General features: G+C 42.1%; 1 protein-coding gene across 6 annotated transcripts in view; it reads left to right on the top strand.

The window, feature by feature from the left end:
* elavl4 (ELAV like neuron-specific RNA binding protein 4) overlaps positions 1–22,282 on the top strand; it is a gene marked incomplete at both ends in the record, with an annotated part of 77,610 nt that overhangs the window by 54,129 nt on the left and 1,199 nt on the right. For 5 of the 6 annotated variants that reach the window (XM_083969986.1, XM_083969987.1, XM_083969991.1 and 2 more), the window contains 3 exons: positions 110–263; positions 13,157–13,382; positions 20,004–20,042. In XM_083969986.1, the coding sequence (XP_083826112.1) occupies positions 110–263; positions 13,157–13,382; positions 20,004–20,042 (419 nt within the window). The remainder of the gene's footprint in view (positions 1–109; positions 264–13,156; positions 13,383–20,003; positions 20,043–22,282) is intronic. The other variant, XM_083969990.1, reaches the window with a different exon arrangement.

The following is a 22,282-nucleotide window of genomic DNA, read 5'->3' on the forward strand; positions in this document are numbered from 1 at the left end:
GCTAAATCTTTTCCTGACATGATAATCCCCAATGCAAGGTATACTAAGAAATTATAATAATTATTCATACAAGACCTAAAACTCTAAAACACATTTTCATTTTCTACAGGTGTCATATGCGCGACCCAGCTCAGCCTCCATCCGCGACGCCAACCTTTATGTGAGCGGCCTGCCCAAGACTATGACCCAGAAGGAGCTGGAGCAGCTCTTCTCCCAATACGGACGCATCATCACCTCCCGCATTCTCGTCGACCAGGTCACAGGTATCCATGGGGCAGCACCTCCTCTCTCTTACATCTTGACATAGACTCACTCAGCTGCGCACACACACACACACACACACACACACACACACACACACACACACACACACACACACACACACACACACACACACACACACACACACACACACACACACACACTATATACTGATGCATGATTACAAGATTAAACAAGATGCATGATTAAATGATAATATCCTACGGGCACACTTGGACAATTTCACATGTTTTGAAAGCAATTTTGGTTTGTTAAATGTCTGTGTGTGTTTTGTGTGTGTTCTGTTCTCTGTGGTCATGGGAGAATTTGATGTTTGGACTCATGGGTAATATTAGCCCAGTTTGTGCATTTTATGTCTGAGTAACTGCTTTTGAGAAAGTAATAGAAATTAAACCACTTGTCTCAACTTTGAAAGTATTTCCACAATTGCAGAATCCCCGAGAGGCAAGTGAACAAAAGCAAAACTCCAATGATCCATTTTTCAAGTCAGATGTAAATAGTTTTCTCCCCTGTGTTTACAACTTAGGAACACATGAAAAAATATTTTGGCAGGACAATATTTCTGAAGTTTCTCAATTTGTTTTTTCCATCTGCGAAAACAGGTGGGGAAAAAAATTTGCCAGGTGGAAAAAAAGAAGCTTTTTTGAAGTTATTTTTTGTGTGTACTGTATTTGTAGCCTTTACTAGATGGGACAGTGAAGAGAGACAGGAAACATAGATGGACAGCAGGTGAATGACATGCTGCAAAGTGCTGGCCAACAGTTGTTCTCATGTCATATGCACCATAAACACTCAGATATTGCAACCCCCATAGGATCGTTTTTCAAAGTTACACCCAGATCTAAATACAAAGCATTCAGATTTTCCTTCAGAAATGTCTCCATGTATTCTAAACACAGGAAACACTACATATATTGTGTAACTGGTAAACTCCTATCTCCAAGAAAGTGTCCTCATAGTGATCATTCACTTGCTGGTCAGCAGATAACAGCTAATGTCAATATCAGGGCTCAAACGATTACTCGAGTAATTTGAGTACAAAACATGATCGAGGCAATTTTTCCTGAATCAAGGCTTCTTTTAAATAACTACACCGGCAATATACAGCACACAGAGCTTGTGTTTCACGTGGACTTTTATTACTGTATTACTGACATGCTGCAGAGTTCTGTGGATCAATCTGAGAAAAGACAGTAAATAAGATCGAAGGTGTGGGACCACTGACTCCAAGCTGCGTTCACTGTAGCTCAAGGTTCATACCGTAACGGCGTGTCCTCAGTGAACAGTGAACTGAAACTGAAAGCATCCAGTCAAGTCCACTGAGCAGTTCCGACACAATGTCAGGCAACATAACGTTATGTAAACATGTGCATTTGTGTTCGAGATGAGCGCTGTTGAGAACGCACAGTGATCATTAGTTATTTGTAACAACTGGTTAAGAAAGTGTCGATATTGTCGGCTGGTTATGATGTCGCTGACATAAAAAAAAAAAAAAAGATGTCGCCAACTTTAGCTCAAGGAAACGAAATAAAACACTGCTGCGTTCATTTAAATGAGTGATTGAGTGATTTGGCCTAAAACACACAAGAACATACACTCCTTTTTACTGATTACAAAAATAATCGATATCTGCAGACCTAGTCAATATTACTAACAGTAATGGCAGATTAATCCCAGTTACAGCACAATATATTTCTAGTCAAAAGAAAGACATGGTCGTGATATTACATAACCTGTTACCATGTAATAAAACATGCAATATTATCATTAATGGCGTTGCACTTAAATCATATTTTGATGATGTGATCAATTCTGTGAAAATTGTTGCTACACAGGTTACTCTCGGTGCTGTAGGTATATGAGTTTTCATCAGTTTACCTGATGAAATGAACCTCAGTGTGTCAGTTCATCCGATGAACAGTGCTTAGATTGTTTTTCTTCGTGTTCACCACATCAGTCTTTGAAAATGTTCTCATCAGTGCCATAGTGAAGAGATTTTAATCACATGGCTCAGCCCTACCATCCACCAAGCAAAGCCTAGTGAATGACTGACCTCAATAGGCAATTTTTCACACCATGACCCCAGCTGAGGCCGCCACGGTAAAAACAGTCATTATTGTGAGAAACACAAGCTGCGTAATATACATGCTCAATTACACATTCTACAACGTCCAAAACACAGGAATGAATCACATCAGCCTATTGTATTGCAGAAGAACCCCTCCAGCGTGTCTCTTAGATCCATTTCAGGGGTTGTGTGCGTGCCTACTGCCTACAGGCTGCAACCTGCTCCAGTGTTATGTGCAATGTGTACTGATGAAGCAGAAAGGGAGCAGCATGCTGTAAGCCACACTCATTTGCCTAAGCAGAATAAATCACTGCTGGCAGTGAAGTGCACGCCTGTCTGTACACACTGAGCAGAGGAGGAGAGAGTGTGAGAGGAGAGGGGAAAGCAGAGGAAAGGAAAACAAAAGGAGAGGAGAAAAGGAAGGAGACGGGGGGGGGGGGGGGTATGCAGACGAGCCGGGAGGAAGCAGAAAAAATGGAAAGAAAAGCAAGTAACAGAGGGTGTAGATGAGCAGCTACGTGGGAAGGAGAGGAAATGAGAAGAGGGAGGAAGTGGGGGAGAGTTACGGAGGGTGGCGGTGGAAGGGCAAAGTAAAAAAAAAAAAAGGACTGGACCATTTCTACCCTCATCAACACACATTTAGATGACGTGGGCACTGGGCACTCTCCTGCCGATCTGTTTTACAGTAACTAACAGACCTGTCATCTGCCATGCTACTTACTGTAGACCCTAGGGAATCCCTATAAAACAATACAGCCATGCAACATACAGCAAGGCTACAGAAAACACATCTGTTCAACCACAGCCACACACGTATCATTGATTTTTAGCTTCACAGCTCAGGCCACACACACCAGGGAAAAGAAAGTGGTCGCAGGAAGCCAAGGTTTTGATGTATTCAGTATAGGCTGCATTCACAAGAGGCTGAATAATTCATTGTGTTCATTTTTGACTGGCACGAGGTCAGTCTTAAAGTGGAGCGTTCTCACGAGCGTGTCCAGATAAAGTGCCACAGTGGTTCATTTCCACTACTGGGAATAATATGAACGCCCAGATCAAAGGAAGATGCTCAATTGAGAAAATAAATGGTGTTTCGCATAATATATAATCGTTCCTTTCACATCTAGTTACACATGAAGGTTTAATATTCACACATTTTTCTCTTGAAAGACATTAGATCCACTAAAATAAAAAATGCTCACAAATAGTAATATTGCAGTGCATGGTGCGACTACTAAACGATTAAATTGACAGCAGGTAACTTGTGTAAAAACAAGGCAATACTTATTAATCTCTCTCTCTGTACTTGTGTGTGTGTGTGTGTGTGTGCTCTGTCTAAAATATAAATATTTAATACATCATAAGTTATCAGGTTTGGTTGCAAATTCTATTTTTCCCAGATTATTATGCATTAGTTTGGTCAATTTCAGGAATACCCTGTTCCTCTCTCCTACACACAGTCTTTTTTTGTTGTTGTTGTGAGGTTCAGAAATGAATGAAACTAAATTAAATGAAACCACCAGATTCAACTTCTTACCAACCTTTGATCTAATGCCGCTTGTTAACTCTGTTGTTGGCCACCTGTTTTTCACAGAAGGTAATGTTAACATCACTTTGCTCTGAGAGTATATCAAAGCTAATGGAATAGTTTACGCCAGATGAAATATTATCAATTTCCTGACACTACAACAACCATTACCACACTCAGTTTTTTTTACTTGCTTGGAAGGTAGATATACTGTGTCACTAGCAGGCAAACAATTCTTACAAAGGTGTAACGGTCAGCACACTCTTATGTACATGCAGCACGAGGCGTTTTCACACCGTGAGCCTGCTCACACCCTCGACTACACTAATTGCCATCCTAACTACCACCTTACCCACCTGCCTCAAAACTGAAGCACACAATGATTCACACCTATACTGTGTGCACACACACAGAGAAACAAAGATAATGTGAGAAAGAGAGATGTTCTGCAAGGTGTCCCCAGAGGATTAAGGATCAGCAGGAGAAATGTTAATGATTAATTAGATGTTAGAGTTGCTGGTGATTAAAAACATGGAGGACTTTAGAAGGGCCCTGAGAGTAGTATCCTGGCTTCATTGACTCGTCTTTTTCTTCGCTCCGTTACTGAACAGGCATATGCGCACACAACACACACACACACACACACACACACACACACAACACACACACACAAGCTGCTATTAAGAGAAAAATGGGCTGCAAATGAAAACTCTCCTGTGGCTACCGAAAATATAAGTACAGAACAAGAAAGGAGAGACAGGATGAGAGAGAGGAAGAGGGACAGACAGATTTGTGGGTTGTATCAAAACGGTTCCCGGATCAGTAAGTAATGTACAGCTCAGGGATCAGCCATAGTATCTCCTAATGGCTATACTGTTTCACTCACTTCTCAGAGAAGAATCCCTGGAGAAGAAACTGTATTCACTGCCACAGCTACCTGGGCAGTTTGTGTAGTTTATTTTTAACTTAAGAGTTTTGTGCCTTAGTCTTCCTGACTTCAGGGACATAAGATGTTGATGCAACATTATTGTCATGTGGTGCCTTGAAGTCTTTCGCAGGTCATCAGTGACTCATCTCCATATTTATTGAATCAGTGCCTGTAATCCACTTCACTCTGTGATTCACTCTTCCTCCTGAAGACACACCCTTATGTTATCCACACAAATGGAACAGCCTGTGAGCGACACTCAGACAGAAATGCACAGAAGCAGCAATGCTACATAAAGTTGTTGGAGGAACGGATGTTCTTCAGTGACCATTGGCAGATGGGCTGATGATCCCCAGCTCCTGCTCTGCTAAATTGGGAACATGAAGACTGTTCTCCAAATGACCTCCTCATCAACAAGATGCACCCTGCAGTCACTCTTATGCTCATAAGGACAAGAAGGAACTTAAAAAACATCACTGTTAGCATCATTCACAGTCACAGGGGGCTGAAACAAAATCCACTGAAACTGCTAAATTGCCCCAGAGACTCAGAGAGCACAGCATTGACTTGACAAGGATATCTCTCCATCTGTCCATCTCTTCCTCTGTCCCCTCACCCTCTATTGATTCCTTCTGAATGGATAAGCATATTCTGTCTCTTATCAGTGCAAATAGTGCAGGCTGGATTCCCACTCCGGCCTTTCTCTCTAACCTTCGGGGAAGGCAGCCAGGCCGTGATCTTGTGCTCTGACAGCTGGTTTCGACTAGCCTCAATTTGAAACAGATATAATATCAGAGACAGCCTTGGATCGATAGTTGGCTATTCCTAGTTTTTCATCCCGGACCTAGTGTGCGCGAGCAGAGGTCAATGCTTACCTGATCAATGACTGCAAATACAATTGATCCACAGACTTGGCTTCTATAAACGGTGGCTCAGATGCGAAACTAAATTGCTGCTCAGTGTGTGTACGGATTGGCTGTGAAAAGGCTGATGCCATGTTCCCTTCATGTGGGATTAGAGGGTAGCAATGGGAAACATTCCCACGATAACAAGTTGTTCATTCCATCGTGCTACTCAAGACGGTGAGTGCCAGTGTTACTAATAAAAAGTGTATTGAATAATTATCTGGAATTGAGCTACAGTTGTTTGATAGGCAGAGTTGTTCCTGATCAAAATAGCATTAAATTAAGGTTTAGTTACCTTGAAATTTGGCTGGCATGAGGCATCCATGTTTGAAAGCTTTTCAGACATTTTAGTAGGATTTACTGCCAAGTTGTCATCTGTATATTGAAGCTTTCAGTTAAAAAAACAAACCCTGACTTGCTCCACCAACACAAGAAAACATCACGTTGTTTGAGAAGTTCATTGCACAGACATGCAGCATCACAAATATGCTTCTGCACGCACAGGTTGAATTGTTTATGGGGCTATTGAAAGTCCAGTCATGTAATGTTCGATGCGCATAGCGGCGCACATTTTTATTGGAACTCAGTGATCAACACGGGAGCTGAGCAGTCACCGTCTCTGTTTGAGGCTATAAAGAATTTAATTATGTTTACATGCAACAATAATGGCACTGCTCACAAAACTGTCTGAAGATTACCTGCTTCGTGACTCAACCCTGGAAAATTTAACCAAAGCTTTTTTTTTTCTCTCTCCACATAACCTGGAAAGAAATACCACAGAGTACACAGCTGCCATCCTCTGTAATCTGGTATTTTTAGATGAGAAAGAGAGAGGCAGAGAGAGAGAAAGGGACACGAGCAGAGGATCAGAGAGATGACAGACCAAGAACAAGAGGAGCATCACATTTTACTGTTTCACGATTTGTGATCAAACTGTGTTAATCCGAGTCCAGTGTCCTCACAAAGTTATAACTGACCAGTTTCACATGGGCTAATGCTCAGATATGTGTGACATTGTTCTGAAGTCACTTGGTGAAATATACAGTGCATGTATCACTGTGCAAAAAAAAGAAGACTGATGATTTATTCAGGTCCTCAACTGATATATTGATAAGAGAAAAGCTTTGATGCAGTTCCATGTACACGTATATCCATGTAGCAACAGTCGATCACAGGTAATGGTAAAAGTCATTTGAACATAAACAATTATGACGATGTGACGAGAACAGTCTATATACAGTACAGTAGGCTATATATCATTGCACATATGTATCTGTCAAGCATTTAGTTTGCTCTTACTGGTGAAATTAAATCAAAACTATGTCTGTATGTAGCACTGAAAACAGATCAAGCCCTCTACTCTGCACACAATCAAAGCCAATTTTCACCAAGCTCCAAAAACCTTGCTGTGCTGCCTAATCTGCATGGAACTCGCGTCTCTTTTTGCCTCTCCTTTCACCTCTGTGCCATGCCTGCTGCGCGGGGTACAAAGATACCAAAAACAACATGCATCTCAAGGTCAGGGAAACGCCACTTTGCAGTTCTAGTCTTTCCAATACTGTGAAAAAGGAGCCCCAGAAGTCTCACGGTTCTATAGTTTGACTTTTGGTTTGCATGGTGTACTTGTGAATTTCAATAACACTATTTTCTCTCAAAGGATTTACCCTTTCTCTGTACAGTTGGTATGTTCTCTCCTCTCTTGACTTGAATAATGGATGCTTCTCTTCAGACTGACACCACACTGACTCCCTGTTCTCTGCCTGTCCAGTAGTAGAGAACAGAACGGTCAAGGTAATACGAGCAGAGAGGTGTACCCTCTAGGTGGGACTGACTGCAGCCTTGACTCGCGCTATCCTCTCCCGTCTCTCTGCCTTCAGTTGTTTTCCTCTAATCTTGAGAGTGCATACCATCTCTGTGGTGGTCGACACACATGCACGCACAGCCACATACAGATATGCACGTCGATACATGCGCGCACACACCAGACAGATGGTTGAAGCTCTGCTCTGACAGAGGCTAAAGCACAGGGCACCTCCACTCTTCAAAGTATCTGCGTCGCTTCCCTTGCTGCTTTTTCAAACGCCATCTGTACCCAGGCGCAGTAATGTTACTTAAAACAAGGACATTGCATTTTTTCCCCCCTCTCCCTCCAATTAGAAGACAGCAGGAAGAGTGTTTCTTTCTGCCTCTGCCATATTATGAATCGTTTGGAAAGGCAAGTCTAATCATTGCATACAGTTGGCACAATATAGCTTTAGAAATGAGAGATAAAAGGACGGGAGATGGAACCTGAAAACATTTTCACATTTTGCTTATGCATGCGTGCATCGGTGCATGAGTTTCTCCGAGAGTGTATGGACCTGGTTGCAAGGATACAGTGCACTAGATGGATCAACTATGTGGGTGTGTGTGTGTATGTTTTCTAACCTGAGAGCCAGGTTTCTTACCTCTCTGGCCTCTCGGAGGAGCAGTCATTTCTCTCTGTCAGTCAGTCAGTGTTTGGGGAAATGATAGTGGGTTTTAGAGAAGAGCGGCTTTGTTTGGGAAGGACTAAGCAAGAATAGCGCTGTTTCCTTTCATCATCATCCTTTTACTGTCACCTCCTCACACTCTCCCCTATCACCTTCTCTCCTTTTGTCCTTTCCTTCCTCACTGCTTGTTCCCACTCTTTCACTTTCTCCTTTTCATTCTTGCCCTGCCCGTCTCCACCTCCTGCACAGTACTCACTTCTCGTCCCACAACCTCTCTCCCTCTGCCCCCACCAGTCTTACACACACGCACAGACACACACCTCCCCCTCCCCAGATTGAGGTAGCGTGTTATTAGTAAGGCAGCCAATGTGCCTGTCGGTGTGTGTCAGAGAGAGATAAGCACAGGTAGAGAGAGTTACATAAGCCTCTGTTGATTACTGTGGAGGAGAGGGAGAGCAGAAAAGGAGAGTGAGAAGAAGAGAGGGAGAGAGAGTGAGAAAGACAGATTGCTGTACCTTAGTAAGTACATTGTGCTCTAATGTTGCCTGTATGGCTGGCTGGCAGTTGATAAGTAGCCTAGGCTTCTGGGGCTGGTTGAAAGGACAGTCATTAGGTTGGACTCCCTAGACTGGCAGCTTGCTTCATAGATTGCAAGTTTGTTTTTGTTATAATGTTTAACAGGAGAAAAATAAACCCCTCTCAGGGTTTATTACGTTAATATGGCATGACAGAGTGGTAATAAAAGAAAGCAGCTGAATACAATTTGAGAGTCATGTGAATTGGTGTCGCAGGTTTTTCATCTCAAACTGGTTTATTAATTTCGTGTGCAAGTAGTTTTTTTTTTCTCCTCAGATTAGTACCGGGATAATAATCAAGGATAAACCAACGACAAACCGATCACTGACAAGTGCACATGGAGCTCCACTGTTGTCTAAAAATCACTGAAAATGCACTAAACAAGTCACACTGGTTCCCTGAGTGACAAGCTTCTTCATTATGACCAACATGGGCCCTGTAGTTTAGTCTGAGTCAATCCCACACACACCGTCCTGCTGCCAGAAGCACTCACTAGTTTTTCAATGTGTATTAATCTGCAGCTGAAAATAGTCACCCATAAATGAATCCTGATGGTAAAAACAACAATGCTGAGCTGTTTTGCTGAGACAGTTTACACAGGAACTTCTCATTCTCATTGTGAGAGATATTCATTTCTCCAGCAGAAACCAGTGGATTTAGTCTTTCTGCAAACCAAGATAAAAGTAGATAATATACAATCCTGTTCTGTCCTGCAGTTGTTTTATAGTGTCCATGATTTGATTTGATGTGACAACTTCAGAACACATTAAACCTAAATGGAGTATCTGACACGCTGATATGATGCCTTGTGAACATGATATAAAGATAAATTCAGCCTCAGATGTGAGGTGAAGACTTATGAGTATAATGAAGATGTGGCCCATCTCTCCACCCTGCAGGTTGATATTAAGAATAAAGAATAAATGAAAGAATTATAATTCAACAGACTATGGAAAGAAAAAACAAGGCCATATGGGAGAGTGGATAGTCAGGTCAAACGGACAGAACATTGTTGATCAGTGCTTTTTCATACTGTAGCAAGTTCAAATGCTGTGGTTTACATATCAATGAGTTCATATTTCACACTGCCATCAGATATTTCGCATGTTAAGTCCCTCCAACCCCCCCCCCCCCCCCCTGCTCCCTAGTGATACCCAACAGTGTGCAAAATGAGTGTTTCACAGCACAGCCTTTAACTACGTCTGGGGGCCCAGTTCACTCCACTGTATCTGAGCCAAACAACATCAATTCTGTTTCACTATCTGGATTTGTGAGTGCTTGAATAAGTGAATTACATGATGGCCCCAGACTGCATTTGTAACTGTTGTCTACAGACAGAAGTAGACGCAGCCGATGATTGGGAGGGGTCACACTTGTGTGTGTGTGTACACCTAAATTTACTGTTGGGATCATCTGCCATCTCACCTCTCTCACCTCCTTACAGCATTATTGTTCAAGCTCAAGGACATAAGTAGCTGGTGCGTCACAAGGAAAAAATTGCACACTTATAAAAACATCCACACGCACACTCTGCAATCAGTCATGGACAATTGCAAATGGTCACGGACATCTCTACTCCTCTTTTCACACTTCACTCTCAATAGCACCTCTTCAAGTCATTACTTAAATATGTGCATGTGTATGTGTGCATGTGTGTGTTTTCCTTCATCTGTATGCCAAGCATTCGTCTAGAGGCCCTCCAGCCAGAACCAGCTTAGGAGCAGCTCAAGGCCAAACAAGTGTGAGGATTAAAGGAGAAATACAGTCCTCTCTTCTCCTCTCTCACCTCGGCCGAGGAAGTGAATGAGCAATGCTCTCCTCTTCCTTAACTACCGCTGAGGTGCCCTTGAGCAAGGCTCAAATTGCTAAGTGCCTTGCAGCAGAGGACTGTTGTGAAATTGGGCAGGTTTCCAATTATCAAGGAGAAGCATGGTGTTAGAGGAGTTTTAATGCTCACTAGATTTTACATCCATTACCAATTACAGTTAGTGACTGGAGCTCAGAAACGGCTCTTCCCGAGCAGCGACTGCCATTTTACCTCACACACAGCACATTCATGACAACTACAGTAATAAATGAAGAAAATCGTAGGAACAGCATCGGTTGTTGTTTGCACTGTGTAGATCCCATTAGAGTTGTTATTTTTCTGCTACTGACAAGCTAATTAAAATGTACAGGTACAGAGCTGGCATAAGAGGAAGTACGGGAGGGGAAACTGTGAAAGCCTGTCAGGGGAGAGGGAGCCAGAGAGGTAAAAAAAAAAAAAAAAAAGAAGAAGAAAAAAAGAAAGAAAGCGAGAATAAAACAGAATAATTATACAACACACACAATACAAGTTAATGAGATCATCCAACAGGCGGGAGGAATATGCCGTGGTTCAGGTCTGCGCACGGCAGCATGTGTGTGGTCAGTGAAGATGATGAGTTATAGTTAGTTATAATCCGTCTTGATTAGAAATGTTTTTATTTTTATCAATTTTCACAAAAACATAACTTCGTTTTGCAGGGGAAAAAAGTTGACAGATAAGAAAATGTTCCCAGTATTTGAAAGGTGAGAAAATTGCAGGGCATGTGCAAATTAGCTACTTAGTCTCTGTAAAACTACAGTTTTTGTGCTGCAAATTGTTGGTATGACTTTTAGCCAGATTTGCGCATCATTTTTAAAGTACACATTTTTTTAGACAGACAAATCCTGATTTAATCTGTTACTGTATATATTTTTTTTTCTAGGAGGCAAAACATAATAAGCTGGATTTTACTGTAAATCCTCTTAATTGTACACCTAATACTGGAGTTGTGAGTAGATTTACTGTACGACATTCTTCAGTAATTATTGGTTATCAGGAAGTGTCCCTTTACGTTGCAGCTTGGTTGGATAGTAAATAATCTTGTGGTGACTGTGTCCTGGAGAGAAAAAGAGAACAAAAGGGGAAGCGAGATGGTCAAGGTGCTTCTCTGAACAAGAATCCAGGGGAGCGAGTGCCATGAGACGAGCCAACAGGAAGTATAAAAAAGAAATGGGGAGAGGGATGGCTCGTACAAAAATGTGGAATAACAATAAGGGGAGCTTTTTATGTGTGAGACAGAGACTGCACACAATGATGCTCAAACATAAAATTCCCCTCTTTCTCACTGCCTCTCTTTTATTCAGTCTCAGTCACACAGACATGCCTGTGTGCACACACAGTGTTATGTAAATAGTCTCTTCGGCAGAGTGCTGCTGTCACTGAGCAAGCATCCTCTGGGCCATCTAGGCAGCCTCATTAAAACAAGGCACAGCATCCATTAATAGATAACAGTGCACACGTACACTCACAAATACACACACACACACACACACATATATACAGTTAGTAACACACAGAGCATTCACAGACAACAATAACGGACCTCCCAGGAAGCACATCTCTAAATGTTCCTCTCAGGTGGCAGTCAAAAAATATCTCCAAGGAAATGGCTGAAATGTCACTGAGAACAATGCGTGAAGAGAGTGTGTGTGGCTGACTGTGACTGGAGCTAGCATGAAGGACGAATGGACTGTGTGTCTTTTAATGGACTCGTGGCCAGTGTCACAGCACATATGCTCAATCTACAGCTGGTGTGTGTGTTCACATGTGAGTGCATGTTACTGTTATTTGTGTTTCCTCTCTTAGGTTTGGTTTCAGATGAAAGCAGGGTGGGAGGGGTGGACAGGGTAAGATAAGTCAAAATAAAATGATGGCAGGGGGAGGAAGTGAAATAAATAAGAAATAAAAAATTAGGTCAGTTTGAAAGCTCTTTGTTGCATTTCTGGATGGTCAAGTTCAATTCATTTAGAGGCTCTCAGAGAGATCAAGGCCCCTTACAAAAAAGACTTGAGAACAAATGATGAAGACACTCGCACACACACAAAAAAAACACACCACAACAAGACAATTCAATCACACAAAGTAGTTACCACAAAGCCTCGTGACTAGATTGGTCATCATGCTTTTTTGCATTCACTTGTTGTTTTGTAGAAAAAGATAGAAGAGAAAAATATCTTAGATGGCAGAAAATGTTCTTGTTTAAGCAATCTCCCATAAATGATTGTTTTATCAAACTGCCTCATTGCTTCAGCTTTTTTTTTTGTCTATGCTTATTTTCTACATAGTAATTCTACAATAGTCATCTTTAATTCATTTTTGTCAAAATATAATCACTGTAAGTTAAGTCATTCTCTAGTACAGTTCCTTCACAGTCTACAACAGTGTCTGATTTCAGAGCCTCCCGTCATGTGTGAAAGTGTAAAGACGATTGTGTGTAATGTTGTTGCATCACTACCAAAAAAATTAGACTATAGACTGTACATGCTCCATATACAGTAAACGCCGTAAAGTAAAAGGGGCCCCTGTTTGTTTGTGATCTGCTGGCCCCGCAGGTGGCTCCCGAGGTGTCGGCTTCATCCGCTTTGATAAGAGGATAGAAGCTGAGGAGGCCATCAAGGGCCTGAACGGACAGAAGCCATCGGGTGCTGCCGAGCCCATCACAGTCAAGTTCGCCAACAACCCCAGCCAGAAGACCAGTCAAGCCCTTCTGTCACAACTCTACCAGTCCCCCAACCGCCGATACCCAGGGCCCCTCCACCACCAGGCTCAGAGGTTCAGGTGAGTACTGGGGCGGGACATGGACATGACCATGGAGGAGGAGGCGGGACAGAGACGAGACAGGATGGGGTGGGAAAGTTTTCAGGTAGCGCAGACACAGCATGAAGATTTATATCAAGGAATATCATTTCAAGACGTGGTGTTAATACAGTTTCCCAACCTTAGCAGTCGACCCATTCTGAGCTCTCCTGATAATAATTTGGTGACCCCTTCAAAATTGCTGATTAATGTGAAGTGATTGGCTGCTCTGTGGAGTCATACACAAAGCAGTCCTGCTGATGAGAGGTGTACAGTAATATTTGTCATTTTCACTGGTGCAGGGGGAGACACGTATTCCTTTTTGTTTCTTTACAGACAACAGTACATGAGCGAAGTATCGATGGATATGAAACATCTCTAGATGAGCCATCACTGCAAAAGATGCGTAACAACAGCTACAAGCTGAGAGAAAACATCTGGCTGACTGATCCAATCTGCAGAATAAACAAATAACAATTTTGGAACAAATGCAGCCTTTTGGCAAACACGGTGTCATATTTTGTTCACAGCTGCAGCAAGGAAACATTTTGAATTTGCTGCTCATCTGGCTTCTTCATACCAACAGTGTGGCTAAGACACAATGACAAAGACTAAGAATAAAAATGGGGTCACAAGGTTAGTCTGCTCACAAGGTTGGGAATCTCCAGGTTAATATGTCCAAGCTATGTAAGAATATTGGAAAGCAATTTTATGTATTTAGTAGCAAACTTCACAAAGTACTATGTGCCTAATAACAACAACAAACAAAGAAAACAAGTGTGTCATCTAATGTGTGCCTGGTATCATTAAATGACAAACAGGATTGCAACTTTATGTGTGGATACGTACGGAAGCGTATTGCATTCACTTGAGTAATTTATTTTTTGATTTGTTTTTCGGGGTAATTATTTCTGTTTTGCTGACAATTGTTTTTCTGTTTTTCGGGGTAATTTTTTTCTGACTTAACGAGAGCAAGTAACGTTTAAGCGCTGCAGTCAAGCCTCCACTTCATCACGGATCTATTGCATCTTAGATCCATGAGATACATTGTTAAGGATTTTTATTCAAACTCCACTTTGGTACAGGTTCCACCATTGCTTTATTTTCCAGACTGACCGCTTGAACACAAGCATCAACAAACTTTTCCCGGGACAAGCTACACATCCGGGAGCGTATAACAAACATCCTTTAAAATAAAAGTACTACTCATAACACAATGAGTAAAGGCACTTTCTTTTACATTGCTTAACATACATCCATGGATATGCTCCACAAAAAATACAGTCTTATTTTCACTGTGTTCCCAGTAAATTCAGATTCATATTGAAAGGAAACTACCTATACAGAACACCACCTCAGAGAGTGTCACTCAGAAAATATCAGAGCAGTCTGATGTAGCACCTTTATTTTGAAATCAGTCCTTAATGTTACTTGGAGGTGGGAGCTTCTCATGGGATTTTGAAATCCCTAAGCTAAGTCAGAAAAAAATTACCCCGGAAAACAAGAGGAAAAAATTTACCACGAAAACCAAACCAAAAAATAAATTACTCAAGTGAATGCAATACGCTTCCGTAGATACGAGATATTTAAAGGTTGGGTCTGGAGTTTTGTGCCCAAAAATAAACATTAGACTTATGCAAATGAAATCTGTCTTAGTCATCACCTAGGTCCTGTGTGGTGGTGGCTGTGTCTGCAGCGCCCCCTCCCCCTGCCTGTATTTTGGTCTTTTGCTCTGTTATGCACGTGGACGTTTCTGGGCGGAGAGTGAGAGAGTCAGTGTTTTCTCTCCAGCCAATGACGGAGCTCAGGTGAAGCTACGTGCAGCAGAGTAGGAGGCTCAGGGCTGCTAGCCGCACTAGCTGTCTCTGATGCTGCCGAGTCTCTCTCTCTCAGCAGCAGTCAGGGCCGCAAAGAAAAAGAAATACAGTCTGAGTGAAGCGCTGGAGCCGCGGACCGATTCCCGACCGTCACGGACAACTAAAGCCTCAACTGGTAACAAGTATTAGGGCCGTTGTAGTGAGCTCGATGCTAACTTCGGCAAGCGGTAGTGGTTAGCATCCGCCACTAACACCGTTTTCCCAGCTCACCACAACATAACACCGGAGGCTCCTGGTGCAGTGTTGGTAATGGTCGGCTATCGGTCCACGGCTCCAGCGCTTCTCTCGGACTGTATTTCCTTTCCTCTGCGGTCCTGACAACTGCTGCTGTCAGGGGCAGGAGGCTGCAGAGTTGAGCCCGAGAGGAGGGGCCGAGTTTCAATGTTTTGTTTACAAACTGCAACGAACAAAACTCCAGACTCTACCTTTAATGTGTACAGGGTAAAAAGAATTACTGATACGGGTTATCAGCCTGGAAGTCAGTAGCCTTTATTCCTTGTTAACTTAACAATAACGCATTTAATCAAGGAAACACGTCTGTTTTAAACAACAGGCCTGATTTGGAAAACATATGCACCAAATGGAATTTACAGTGTTCGAAAAGCGGATGTAACGCCTACACATAGAGACCATGAGTCAGACCAGTGTCTATATATCAGCAATGACGCAATTTTTCTCCTGTGAGAATTTATATTCGACAAAAATGTCCTCTTGTAGAGCAACAGGTGTGAACTCTGCACCTGGTGCAGGTGTCAGTACATCAGGCCCTGTGAGCACTCTGTGTGGGTCCACCCAGATCAGAGAGGAACTGTTCATAAGAGACTGTGGGGTTCTGTCGTTCACAACTATGTATTTCCCCTCATTTCATCATGCTGCCATCGTGCCAACACATCCCAGAATATTCCCTCTGAGGCCTGGGCAAAAACATGTGTTTGGATTCAAATACTGTAAATATTTAGCAGACAGAAAAAAGTTCATTTAATATGCATTATTTGTCATTCAGGCCTAATTTTGCATGATATGGTCATAATAATACTAGAAACCATGACATTCTTGTGCATTGCTGTAGTTCAACCCACTTTAAATACATTCAGCAGATGTGAGACATAATTTGTGGAATTAAATGCTACAGAAGTTATGTCTTAAATCCAGTGAACAAAGGGCAAATTAAAACAGATGATGCCAAAATTAATTTAAGGATTTGCATTTTAACCTTGTTTCCACTTAATTAAATTGAGAAAAGAATAACGTTTTTTGCCCAGGTCATTAAGCTCTATACCATCACTTAACTTGAAATATACAGTATACAGCTGATGTACTGTATATATGGCATCCTACCTGTTCATTTCCTGTCGCTCACTGATGACATAAACAGTCCTTTTATTTTTAGTTTTGAATGTTTTACAGCACAAGAGTTGGTTAGGGCTTATTCCATGGGGTCTTGTTACCTTTAACCTCAACAAAAAAAAACCCAGACAGAAACAGGTGATCGTATGATATTATGCTCCATCATCCAATCCAACGAGAATGCTTCAGAATTGGAGACAGAATGCGTACTTATACAATTTCCTCTCTCTTTCAATAACAGTAAGCCGGTCGTGCTGTTTACTCTCCATCAAAGTCAGAGCTTGGAAGGTATTTTTCTTCTGGAGCGGCTTCCCTGGTGTGACACCTGAGCGATGTAGCGTGGCTGTGTGTCTGTGATACGCCAAGCCAATTTACAGGCTCTGCAGGAGAGCTGTCGCTTCTCATCACAACTCACAACCACAGGACACTTCCTCACTGTGTCCCTGCGCTCCTGCTCTCTGCTCCCAAGCCCTCCACTGAAACCTCAACACTTCAGAAGTTATAAATGTGCTTGATGTGCACAGTCTCCCTAACTCAATCTTTTAAGGACAACAGTGCAAAAGGGCATTTTCTACATCCTTATATAACAAAGAATCCTGTCAAGGCCGTTCTATTGTTAACTTCTCAATGAGGTAGAATTAAAGTAATTAAACTTTAGGCTAAAATATATATCTCAAGTGATTATGTTTCAAACTTTGAAATGTATTTAATGAAATGAATTAATGATGCATACATCAAATTTAAATGCAACCTACTTCATACTGTTAGATTAATACTTCCCTCACATGCCTAACAAGTCACTGCACATATGTAAAGCCCAAATGAAGAGAAAAAGAGACATGGCTGAACTAAACTTGTAATTACATCCATCCTGTGTTACTAAACGTTGTGGGCCTGCTGTAACACAAGTTAATGTATGATGTGCTTGTATGGTCCCTCTACAAGACAGCAAACATAATAAACTGAAGCACAATACACCTAGCCCTAGATCCTGGCTCATTTCCGATCCTCTGTCGTTAACTAATGGTACTAATTAGCAAATTAGCCTTATTATATCCAGGGTAGGAGCCAATTTTAATTGAACAGATTTTTGTTTCAAAAAAGAAAAGACAAAAACGCCCATTCCTCCATTAACATGCATTGAGAGAAAGCACAAAAGCCCTATTGTTTATATCGAGCTTGGAGAGGCAGTGTGAAAAGCTGGCAGTGTTTGCGTGGTGAGCATGCATCAGTGTGCATTCGTACATGTGTGTGAGCCAGAGACAGGGACTGAGAGAGGGAGAGGGAGTGTGTTAGCAGCAGGTTGTTTTGTTGTGGCCCAATGGCCCGGCGGCCAGCAGATGTCTTAGTGCTCCCAGGTCTGGAGCGTCTCTCCTCTGAGCATCCTCTCCAATTGACTCATTTACCCACAAAGCAGTCTGCTTGTTCCCTTCCCACGTAATGGACTAATTACGGCTTTAATGGCTCTGTATATCATTTCCTCCACGTCTTTCTTTGTTTTTAGGGCTTTTGGTATTTTTAAAAGACAAACACTTAAGTGCAGAGATACTGTGACCCCAGCAGAGCTACAGTGTACTCAAAACGTTACTTAACCATGAATAAGTCAAATATATTAACATGATGTGGGGATACCAGTGTTGTTCTTATCACACTATGGCTCTATTTACTCATCTTAAACATTAAGAATTAAAAAAGATCAATTGAAGTAAGGCAAGGTTACTGTAGTGCTCTTCCGTCTGGATACTCAATACCAAGAGTAATTTATTAGGTGCTTAATTACAATTATCTAGCATCCCGGTGTTAAATTGTCTCTGATTAGAAGACTGCTGATCTGTTATCTCTAATGTGCAATGTAAATTAATCTTAAAATGATTATTATAAATTGTATAATAGTTATTACTATGAATGTTACTTATAGCAGTCCCACAAAACCTAATTGCTGTCTTAGCTGCAATCAAATAATGAAATTGTGTGTACGTACATATATTTTATCACATTAGAACATACTGTTGCCTCTAGGTGGTAACAGTAGAATGGATTCTGGATGATGGTGAGGTAAAACCAGTTATATTTCCAATGAGATGTAAATGCTCGCTTGAAGGTTCTGGTCTTTGCACTCTTGTCGCAAGAAAGCAAAGGCTTGTTGACTGAAAGAGACAAGGAGAAACAACCCTAACAGTCGGGTCAAAGTCAGAGAGTTTGTAGTGTTTTCAAGAGGAACGAGGCGTCACTGGCCAGCTGTTGCTCAATAAGCCGTGGCCCCTGTCCATTAGGCCAGAGGAGTTAATAAGACATGAGACAGGCCAGACCCAAGTGAGGAATGAAGGTCATTGAGTCACCAACCAGACTGCATCCATCCAAGAGGGCCAACATTTCATACAGCCCACTGTAGCCTGGCTCACAAACACACCACACAGTCTCATACACACATGCACACACTGTAGTTAACCCTGACTGACTGCAATGGCTGTAGCTCACAGGCTGAAATTATTATGAAACCAGAACATTTCCCGAAAACTAACCCTTTGAGGACACCCTGTAACTCAGCCATTTAATCCGACCTGTGAGCACTTAACAGATTGACCCAAACCACAAAGACAGACATTCACAATTTCATGGCTAGTTTAGTGTTCAGTTGTGATTTTTGTTGGTCTACTTCATAGAAAACATACTTATCATCATCGCCTCTCTCGCTCACCATCATTCAAATACCAAACCATTACACTGACAGAACTCTGGATCATTTCCTGTCATCTCAGGTGTTCTCTCAATTGAGTTAACACAATTTAAAGATCATAGTTTATGAAAATAATTTTTCATGTACCTCCATCTTTTAATAAACCATCAATATAGTGGCATAAATTGTATGGATACCCACATGCAATTCGCTGTAGAATAAGGCAATAGTTTGACATTGCGTTGCACTATGGCTAGCCTAGCATCCTAGTATAGCCGAGTGCCATGCTATGCTCCAGTCCTGCCACTATTAGTGCTCTGCATGCAAATGTAATACTGAACTGTGACCAGTCCACTGCCGTAGTCTTGTATAACAACTAAACCACAGCACCTACAGTAAAATCAATGTGCTCCTAGCACTCTGCTCTGGCACCAGCTCATGCAGGGCTACGCTGAAACCTATGAAAAGAAGCGCAGTGGCCGACTGAGCAAGTGCCGACCATACTGATGGTACTGTAGATTCATCAACTGATGATAGCGTTTTCTGGTGGGGCTCCTCAGTGTAATGGGCCAACTGTAGATGGGTTTGTTTGTTCTTGAGTGAGGAGGACCATGCAGTTCCTACAGGGACTTAACATTAGTTCCATTGAGTGAGTCGACCATCTGCCCACCATTAACCCCAGAACCCTCCTTCTCTTTACAGGCTGGACAATTTGCTTAATATGGCCTATGGCGTAAAGAGGTAATTAAAAACTTCACCCAATGCCAGATGTCCATGTTGACTCAATGATTTTTCAATATCCTTTTTTCTGTTCTTTTTTTAGTTTATGTTTCCTTGTATTTTTGCAGTCACTTTGCGTTTGACAATTCGTTCAAGGTCAACTGCATTTTTGGTTCTTTAATTTGTTTGGTTTTTTCCTCGTGAGCTTGAGTTGGTTTTAAAACCCTACCAACCACTGAAGGTGTAAAAAAAAAAAAAAAAAAAAAAAGCAGAAAACAATCAGTCTTTGTTTTCAGTGGTGATGAATTTGCTTTGTTTTGATTATGACAAGTGCTGGTGTTGTTTGGATTGTTTTGGGTTGTTTCTGTGTACTGAATGGATTTTGTTCTCTGGTGTAAAAGTCCTTATTTCTAGGTGTGTTGTTTTCTACCGGATTCAGGTTCTCCTGCCTTGTCACTCCACAGCTATATTTTCTCTTTGGAGGCAAAATTTTAATCTTTCATATTGATTTTATGGAGATTTCCTCACCAGATCATTAGAATAAGATCTTTGTACATCCACTATCACCAATGTGCACACTCTTCTGTGTGAAAGATCCATTTCTGTGCAGTGAAAGTCACACCAAAATTTCACCGTATATTGCTGCAATTTCATAGCAGTACTCGCTGACATAAGGTGTTGTTAAGCTAGGACATGGGATGAGGCTGGATGAACCTGGATCCCTGCTGGAAACAGGAAATGCTGTTTCACTGCAGACAGCTCCAGCTTTGGCACTGCTCTGCTCGAATTCCTTCCTTTCGCCTCCATGTTTCATTTTGCTTTCTCGCTACCATAGGTGTTACATAACCCAGAGCAGCAGCCACCGTGGTGATAGATGTTTCATGTGCTGACGGTGGCATCCTGCATGTTGCGAGCACAGGGGACACCATCTGAAGTCAGCTTAACTACTCAAATACAAACAAAGTTTTAGCTGGAGAGAAATGTGCTCTTAGTGAGCTCCCTTAAAAAGCAGACATTATGTCAAATGCAGGAATTCAGGAGTCTAGATACAGAATACTATGTTGATAGTGATGCAATATGGCATTTGCTGGTTTAAACCAAGTGCCCCCTTGCCCAGTAAGCACTGAGCCCCTCTCTCCGAGTCTTTATATGGTTTTCTAAAGGTGAAAACAACATCTGATTCAATCGTCCTGATTGAATGGCGTGTCATCAAGTTAGAGGTGCATTTCAGTGATCTGAGGTTATTATATGAAAAGAAAGAGCAGAAGGGTGTTAAGAGCTGGAAATGGTTGGCTTTAGAAAGGACAGAATAGATATCTGGTCAGCTACACTGTTGCTATGCAACCCCTGGTCTCCTCTGTAACATTGGTTAGTGTTTGGTCCCGCTCTGATGGATACGCTCATATGCACGTTTACACACACACATTCATACAGGCACACTCATCTCCCCACATCCTCGCAGTGGCAGTGTGAGCTAGCCTCCAAACCGTCACCCTCACACTCTCACAGACCTCCTCACACACTCCAGCTTTTGCATACAAATCACCACAAGTCTTTTTTCAAGCCCAGCAGGAGAGGCCTGAACACAGCCCGGCGAGTCAGACAAGGCCTCGACATGTTTGATGCTCAAGAAAATATTAAAATCGTCTCAACAAGACATTGAGGCCACGTAGAGATATGAGAGACAAAGGATTTTAGCCTGTTTTAGTGCAGTTTGCTGCTGCAGCAATCCCTATGGTGACAATAAAAATTGCTTTGTATCTCAGTGATATAGATTTAGGATATATTTCTTCTACCACAACCTGTTTCTCTCATACTACTACAACAATAGTTGACACAAGTAATCAAAAAAAGTCTGAATGGCGCAGAGAGCCCTTCACAGTAAATGAGCTGACCACCCTTGGAGTTTGTATTAGTGTTCACTGCAACCACAAAAGCCAGAAGCAGACTCTGCATGACCAAAGTCACGCAGGAAGGTCATAGTGATTGCCGGCCATATATAGTTGCTGGAGAGAGAGGGAGTGGGGTGGGGGCCCCGAGCAGCAAGCCGAGCTATCGATCAGTGCCACGAGCTCTGGAATAGACCAGAACAGAAAACCCTGCAGACTGCGGGAGGAGTGGGAGGAATACACTTTGTACCTTAATGCCACTGGGCTGTAAAGTGCTTCCATTTTCCATCTAGTTTGCTCCCTCTTTCCTCCCTCCGTTTTCTTTAAGGAAGCAGCCTTCTCTGAGACAGCTGCAGCAAAGCGGAAATCTCA

Source organism: Trachurus trachurus, assembly GCF_905171665.1.
Source record: "Trachurus trachurus genome assembly, chromosome: 4".
In the NCBI taxonomy this organism is placed as follows: domain Eukaryota; kingdom Metazoa; phylum Chordata; class Actinopteri; order Carangiformes; family Carangidae; genus Trachurus; species Trachurus trachurus.